The following is an 8560-nucleotide window of genomic DNA, read 5'->3' on the forward strand; positions in this document are numbered from 1 at the left end:
TTCTGTGAGTTTTTGAGTCACGATGAAGGACAAACTATGGCCCTGCAACAGACAGTAAAGGGTTGTTGTTTTAGCCAAATTAGATGATTAAAATGTGGATTTAAACATTGATGATTCCTGGAAAACTTGTGCCCCCTGGTGGCCAGTAAAGAGGAGTGAGGAGTCAGCAGACAGTGACTTTATAAAACAGTCAAAACAGGTTTTTAACTATTGTGAATTATGGCAACCACAGGAGATCCTTGAGCATACAGTCGAAAATGTGCACACGAAATATGAGGCTGATTGGGTCAATAGTTTGTGAGATTAGCTGCAGACACGCACACACACACACGCACACACACACACACACACACACACTTGCTCACTTAGTGGATCATCCTGCTGACAGATACTGTAGACTTTCTGACATTGTGTTTATTTAATCATTTTTCCTTGATTTTTGTGATTCTGCCGTGGCTGAGGAGGCTACGTATGTAAACGCTTTCCTTCTCTGTCTGTTTAAATTCTGCTTTTTGATATTTTTAACCACATTGTTCTGCTGCAGTTCAGCCGTGGATGAAACACATCAAAAAACTTTGGCCAAGTTTCAGTCAAAAAACACGTTCATCAAAAATCCAGCCAATCATATAACAGATTAAAGATGTGCGGCTGAGTTTTAGTTAAAAACATTTCCATCTCAATATTTGTACAGATGATTAATTCATAATTCACTTACAAACGAAATATTAAAGATATGTGAAGGATTTTAGTTTTTGTTAAGGATACAGGGCTGTTGTTAATTATTATCTACTTTCTGGCTGCTGGAGGGAGAAGGAGCAGAGACTGTAACTTTATTTAAGTGAAACATGATCCTGAGCTTGTACAAGGCGTTTTATTTTGATTAAAAAAAAAAAAATCAGATTTTATATAGCGCATTTTACTATACCCAAAGACGCTTTACACAGTTGAAAATTGACTGTATGCACCGCTGCTTGACTTCCTGCCTGGTACGATCTGCTCTGCCTCTGGCAATATACTTGGCGCATATTTTTCGTGTCCAGTGTCCACGATCGGCTCCGGAGGCTGTGCCGTGGTCGTAATGCGGCGTTGACACACCCGGTGGAATTTAGCCATTAAACCAAACGCATGATCCACTCCAGAGATAACAAAGTACAAACAGTGTAAAGTTTTAAAAACACTAAAAGTTACTCATGATGATGTTGCCAATGTCAATAACTTTTTATTTTTAGAAAAAACAGGAAGGAACCAAGGCACTCGTCTTGAGGAAGAAAGTTAAAATGCCTTTATTTCACTGGCAGGTTATATAAGTAGAACACCGAAACGCACCGATTTTTTATTCTAGTTTCTTTATGCCCTTCACCAAAGAGCACCGTCTTTTTTGTACTATTGCTAGTTTCAAGAAGCTGTCCTGTTTTTGTAACTTTTGATTTTTCTTTGTAAATGTAGCAAGTGTTGGACCGGGTGAGTCGTATGACGCAGGGAGACCTGGTGATGTCCATGGACCAGCTGCTCACCAAACCTCGACTGGGAACCTGCCACAAGTTCTACATGCAGCCGTTCACCCTGGCCAACAGTAAGAAGCACGCCTCCACTCTCCATCAGTAACGCTGTGAGATAACTGCCCCTGCACAGTAAATCAGGGCTCCTCAAACTTCATATTCAAGGGTCCGAATCTGATTTCTATAATTTGATAAGGCCGAAGGTCTGGAGCGATTGGTGATAAGTTTTTGGCCGGCCACTCGGAGAGAGGCTTCAGTAGCTGTCTCCTGCTGTGTCTTTCATGCAAAGGAAGATTTTAACTGTCAAAGTTTTGCTGTCCTCACCTCTGTTTTCTGAGGATTTTGCTGTTTGAAATGACTGAGCTTTGTGTTAATGTGGCGTTCAACATCACCAGCTGTGTCTGTGAAAATCAGACACATGGGCTTTGTGCTGGATTGGGGCCAAATGAACGCATATTTCTCTGTCCACTCTTTTTTAAAAACTCAGTTTTCATGGTCGACTTTTCTTTGCACAATCGGATAGTGACATCCTCACCATATCGGCAATTTAATGTTCACTGACAGAAGACACTGAAGAAACTAATTTAAAGTAGAAAATCATAGTAATGTTTTTCTTGGGTTTTTTTTTTAGAAGCTGTTAACTAACTTGCTAATTTTGCACGGACGCCTGTTGGCCGACCCTTGAACATTCACACACATTGACTTAAACGTCACACCCTCGCCGGCTGCCATGACAACAATGTCAAACAAGGAAACGGTTACATTTAGGGCTTATTTTCGGGCCAGGATTGCACTAACAATGTCCAAATAGATTGTATTCTACAAAACTAACAATTTATTGATAAGTATAAAACATTTTATTAGTAGGAAATGTAAACTTCTTTACATTGTATTATTGTATTCCTAATATGAGATGCTGGCTGGGTCCGGATTGACTTGCCAACGTTTGGAGTAAATCCTGATGTTTTTTTTGTTTGTTTTTTCCGTCTGTCCCTCAGATGAAGTGAAGACGCTGATGTTCTTCGAGGGCTGTCCTCCTCACCTCGGGTGCTCCATCAAGCTGCGGGGAGCCTCCGAGTACGAGCTGGCCAGAGTGAAGGAGATCATCATGCTGATGGTGTGTGTGGCCTACCACTCCCAGCTGGAGATCTCTTTCCTCATGGACGAGTTCGCCATGCCGCCCAGCCTGGCGCAGAGCACCTCCTTCCCCTGCCTGCTGGAGGGCGCCTCCGCGGAGGAGGAGGACGGAGAGAAGAGAGGGAAAGAGACAAATGGAGAGAAAGAGGAGAAAACTGCAGGGAGCGAAGATTCTGCACTGGGAGGACAATCTGAGGAGGACGGGCTTCCCTCTGAGTCCAAAAATGGAGACATAGACACTCTCCAGGACAAACAGAACCCCGCCTCACCCCCTTTCCAGGAGGAGGACGCCGCTAACAAAGAGACAATGACGTCCTCGCCATTCTCCACCTCCCTCGCACCGCCTCTGTCCGTCTCTCCTCCGTTCCTCATGGAGGAGGACCAGGAGACGAGCTCAGACACCCTCATCGGGACGTCTGAGGGGGAGACGGGGGAGGAGGGAAGCCTGGTGAAGGAGGAGGACGATGGGGAAGGTTCAGAGACGACCACGACTCCCAGGCTGTTCCGGGACCCTCTGCAGGACGACACGGGGATGTTTGTGGCCGAGCAGGTGGCCTCATCCGATGACCGTCTCAAGTCCATCTCTGCTGTCTTCAAGCAGGAGCTGAAGGACATCATCCTGTGCATCTCCCCCTTCATCACGTTCAAAGAACCGTTTCTCCTCACTCCTCCGGGCATGCACTGCCCCAGCAGAGATTACTTCCCCGAGCAGGTACCTACATTTTTATTTATTCTATTTACGTGTTTAAAGGTTTGTCTTTTTCCAATCAGGCAGGACAGCTATTAGAAATTATTGACAAGGGGGACATCACACCCACTCCAGCACTGCCAGTGGAGCATAGACCTTTTTTTTTCTTCCTTTCTTTCGTTTGTTTGATTATTTCTGCAGCAGAGAGCTTACACGAATGACAGCTTATACCTGCTGTTCACTATGAAGTTTTTTATCAATCTCAAAACGAGCTGCGATACCTCGAGTATATTTGATATATCTTCCACCGCTTGGGAGTACTCTCTCAGTGTTGTCTCTGTCCCGCAGGTCTACTTATCTCCTCTCCTAAACAAGGACTTCAAGGAGCTGGACGGACGCAGAAAGCGTCAGCTGCTCAAAGACTCTGCCCCGTCCTCTGTAGTTGGAGGACAAACCAACGGCACCCCGCAGCCAAAGCCCATCGACTTCCTCCCGTCCCACAGTCTCACCAGCACCCGCATCATCGAGCAGCTGGGCAGCAGCCAGGATCTGGCCAAGATGCTGGCGGACTACAGAGCAAAGGGAGGTCGTATCCGGCAGAGGGAACCCTCCGCCGACCCCTTCATAACCTCCACGGCTGCAGGTCCCGTCAGCGCCCAGAGCAAGGCGGCGGACGCACCGGTGAAGGCACCAGTGAAGGCCGACAGCGAAGAGGAGAAGACGAGTAAACTCAATGATATGAGCTGGGCCCCGAAGGTGAGCAGAGCTGAGCCAATTATTCATTCACGAGTCTCCTTGTAAACAAACAAAAGGTTGTTTACTTAGTGTTAACAAAACAAACTGTGTGTGTGTCCCCGAGGACGAACACGTTACAAGCATTTACTGTCCTTCAGTACGTTTACATGCACTCTTAAGTTGAGCTCCGGTTTTAGTTCATTTAATCGGACTGTCTTTGTTACATGAATTACAAGCTCCGGGTCAGAATCAGTTTATTGACAGAAGTGTGTCCGACTCGGCAGCGTAGATGGAGAGATGTCCTCTTTCAGCTAGTTGCTGTAAACCTATTTTATTTATACGGTCTATGAAATAGAAATACAATCACAGCTGTTTATTTGCAATAATTTCAGGGTAGGAAAACGCCACTTCAAGTACATATAATCAAACAGCGCCGAGCAAACTCTCTCTTCATTGATTAGTTTTAAGTCAACAAAAAAAATATCAGTTTAAGTTTATGCTATATTTCGAATATTTTCACAGCTTTACCTTGCTGTAAGACAGCCCTAACAGACGAGGATTTGAAGCTGTTTTATCAAAAACACAAAACTGAGAAATACAATCATTTTACTGAACAGCTGAGCTGCTGCTCTGCCGCTGCCTCCATCAGCCGCTGCAGAAGATAAAGAGGAGCAAATATTGAAATATTGTGTACAATAACACTGATGTTCCCTGTCTATAGCAGTTCATCGCTTTGCTTTTGTGATGGTGTTGTGTACATAAATATTTTATCAGAGGAAGGGGGTGGCTGGGGTGTGACTTTTTTATTTAGAAAAGATATAAAATGCTACCTTTTAAAGTTGTTTGTCCTTCACCTAAGCCGGCCCCATGTAGTAGTTCTGTCTCTGGAGGAAACGCTCCACAGAAATAAGGTTTAGGAACATGTTTGTACATGATACTTTTGGTTATAATGGTGGAAATACAGCTTTATATACAAATCTGATCACGTGTCTGAAAAGAGGTAGGAAGAAATCTAAACTTAGGCCATCTCCAAAATTCAACAACTAACAAAATATATCTATACATTCACGAACTTCCTATATAAAGTAATACATGTGAAATATATCGTAGTATACACAAACACATCCCTGTTTACATATTAACCTGTGTAACACCTGGTGACTGAGAAAGCCCTCCTCATTCATATACTTTGTGAAAATCGTTATTTAAAATCCTTTTTTTTTTTTTTTAACTGTTTGTTTGGACGTTCCTGCAGTTCCCTCTTTAATCTTGTGTGATGTGCTGGAGCGTTTATGGGTCTCTGTGCTCTTTAATTAATTTGTGACCCGTCTGTGCTTGTTGTCCTCCTCAGCTGGACTGTCTGAACCCCGTAAACCACCAGAGACTGTGTGTGCTGTTCAGCAGCTCGTCAGCTCAGTCCAACAACGCGCCCAACCCCTGCGTCAGCCCCTGGTAAAGCCGCTCATGTGGAGCGATTTAATAAAGAAGCTCATGTGTTGTTTTTAATGAATTAGTTGTGATTTTGTTTGTTTTCAACAGGATTGTCACGATGGAGTTCTACGGCAAGAACGACCTCTCTCTGGGTGTGTTCCTGGAGCGATACTGTTTTAGGTAAAACAGAATCTCTGTGCATTTAGAGGGAAAGTTTGGGATTTTTGAAGTGGGGCTGTATGAGACTCTTGTGTACAGTCAGTGTATTTCATACAGTAGCTGGCGGTCGGCACGCTCACGGTTTGCAGAAACGGACGTGGCGGCACCCCACGGAGGTTGATATGAAAAGGTATTTTAGCCACTAAAAAAGGCCTACCTGGGGCGCCGGTGGCTCAGTGGATAGAGCGGCGCCCCATGTGCAGAGGCTGTGTCCTCGCCGCAGCGGCCGCAGGTTCGAGTCCAGCTTCAGCCCTTTGCTGCATGTCTCCCCCTCTCTCTTTACCCCTTTCACGCTCACACTGTCCTGTCGATAAAAGCCCAAAAAAGATCTTAAAAAAAAAGGCCTACCTAAAAAATCCACATCAGTCTAAGTGGAAGCTATATCTAAGAGTATTTTAACCACTTTACCTTAAAAAAAACATACTATTACTAGTATGTTGCTATATGAATAATTTTTGAACTTTTACTTCAGATTTATTTTGATTTTATTTTATCTTTCTTTACCACTCTAATCTTAAAAACTGAAAAATGTCGGTATGCTGTATAATGTACACCAATTTTAATTCTAATAAAAAAATTACATTAAAATGTATTTTCATGAATTGACAGAGCTTTAGTGATGTCCCGCTCATGGGCTTCAGACTATCACTAGATTATTTTTGAAATGTATTTGGGAAGTTGAGAATTTAAACTCCCGAGGAGAAATAAGTTCATGTGAAGTCAAACTTGAAAGTTAACTTTCAAAAACGAGAAAAACGTGTAAATATTTAAGTAAGCCTCTCAGTTTGCTTTGCAAATGTGTGTGTTTGCATGTGTGTGTTTCCTGCAGGCCGTCCTACCAGTGTCCAAGCATGTTCTGCGAGACTCCCATGGTGCACCACATCCGTCGGTTCGTGCACGGCAGCGGCTGCGTGCAGATTGTGTTAAAGGAGCTGGACTCTCCTGTGCCCGGATATCAGCACACGATCCTCAACTACTCGTGGTGCCGCATCTGCAAACAGGTCAGTACGAGAGCTAATGTAACGTTGCAGAGTATCAGATCAGATACCTTGAAGAGTTCATAGAAAATAGATAAATAAATATATTTTGCGTTTAAAATTGGGAAGTATTTTTTGTGGCCTGACAGCTGCTGCTTCCAGTAAATAGTCCCTAATAACCTACAGTGAAAATCCAAATTCTTGTTTTTACGCTTCAGTTTTGAACAGGTTGGAACATGTTAATTAACAGTGGTGTACTGTAAGTTACAGTAAAGATCAGATACTTTAAGACTTTTTGTTTACGTTATGAAGATATACCTTTAATTGTTATTAAAATTCTGATCGCTTGCTTTTTTTTATGATCATTTACTTGTACTTTTATTTACGTTTAATATGATAAAATTACTTTTGATACTTAAGTACAGTGAGTAAAAGGATAAAGGTATTTTTTGACCAATAAATGAATTTTAATTGTTGTTAATCGGCTGTTTGTTTTAAGTCTTTTGTTTGTTTGTATGCCTGTGCAGCAGCAATATCCTGGTGGTATTTTTAGTTTAAAACTTGTGGTTTTAGGTTTTAAGAACATGCAGATATTTAAGTGGACGCTGCCATCATTTAAAATCATTTTTATTTTGTTTATTTGGAGCGATAGAGCCCAAACACTTATTTCATGATAGTAGAAAATCTGCAGGAGACAATAAATCAACTTTTAGACTCAGTCTCTGCCTCTGTTTTTAAGGTGACTCCAGTGGTGCCGCTGTCCAACGACTCGTGGTCCATGTCTTTCGCCAAATACCTGGAGCTTCGCTTCTACGGCCACCAGTACGCCAGGAGGGCCAATGCGGAGCCCTGCGGACACTCGATCCACCAGGACTACCACCAGTACTTCTCTTACAACCAGATGGTGGCGTCCTTCAGGTACGTCAGCTGTCTCTGTGTCCTCCGTCCTTCACTGACCCACTGCCAGATGAGACAAAGGACAAATTTAAGATTTAAGATTATACTGCACAGATCTGCTGGTTTGAGTTATTAGATATTAATTCATCCACCGTTTATATAATCATTAAAAAAACTGTAACAGTCATGAATCTGCAAATAGAATTTCCAGTCCTGGAAAAGTTGTGGAAAACTAAATATATGCTGAACGTTTTGGAAAAGACTTGATTTTGTTTTAAAAAGCTGTATGATGACACATGATGTGTTCAAAGACTGTCAGACATTTTTTACAGTCTCTGGATAAATTGTGTTTTTTGGTGGTTTTTTAAACATGGTTTGGAAGTCAGGTTTTCTTTAAAAAACACAAAGAGTTTTTTTTTTTAAAAAGTCAAAAAAGAAAAAAAAAAAAGAAAATTAGCAATTTGTTTCTATAAATGACAGTAGATAGTTATTGTGTGTGGTGTTGTGTTGTTTTTGTTTTTGTTTTTTTTAATTTTTGATATGGACTGATAATGGATTGATTGATACATTTTCTATTGAACATGAAAATACATGAAAGTCATCACCAAAGTTTTTAAACAAAAAATATTGCCAAAATATTTCCCTTTTTTCCTGGGTGTGATAAATAATACAACATTGGTGATTTGTAAAGAAACTTCTTCTTCTTCAAAAATCATTTTTAAAAAATCCCTTAAATATTTCCCTTTAGAAATGGCCAAAACATTTTAAGAAAGAAATTGGCGGTAGAGTAAATAAAAAATAAAGCCACCTAAAGTTGTTTTCCCCTTTCTCGTATGTCCCTCCACTGTCCTTAAAGAATTACTTGACATGCATCCTTCTTCCGGCACCACCTCGTCCCCTCTCATAAATAATAAACAGTCCCTAAGTCATATTTAAATATTCAGTTCTAATACTGTTCTAATTCATTTTTTTTAATA

At 41.7% G+C, this 8560-nt stretch overlaps 1 protein-coding gene across 1 annotated transcript in view; it reads left to right on the forward strand.

Annotated features, from left to right (window-relative positions):
* pikfyve (phosphoinositide kinase, FYVE finger containing) overlaps window positions 1-7657 on the forward strand; it is a 28395-nt gene extending 20738 nt beyond the window's left edge. Inside the window, exons 21-28 of the mRNA XM_042494056.1 lie at window positions 1447-1573; window positions 2498-3348; window positions 3673-4080; window positions 5411-5511; window positions 5599-5670; window positions 6539-6710; window positions 7426-7604; window positions 7654-7657. Of these exons, the coding sequence (XP_042349990.1) occupies window positions 1447-1573; window positions 2498-3348; window positions 3673-4080; window positions 5411-5511; window positions 5599-5670; window positions 6539-6710; window positions 7426-7604; window positions 7654-7657 (1914 nt within the window). The remainder of the gene's footprint in view (window positions 1-1446; window positions 1574-2497; window positions 3349-3672; window positions 4081-5410; window positions 5512-5598; window positions 5671-6538; window positions 6711-7425; window positions 7605-7653) is intronic.
* Window positions 7658-8560: the final 903 nt, after the last annotated feature.

The sequence above is a fragment of the Plectropomus leopardus genome, chromosome 10, assembly GCF_008729295.1.
Source record: "Plectropomus leopardus isolate mb chromosome 10, YSFRI_Pleo_2.0, whole genome shotgun sequence".
Taxonomy (NCBI): Eukaryota; Metazoa; Chordata; class Actinopteri; order Perciformes; family Serranidae; genus Plectropomus; species Plectropomus leopardus.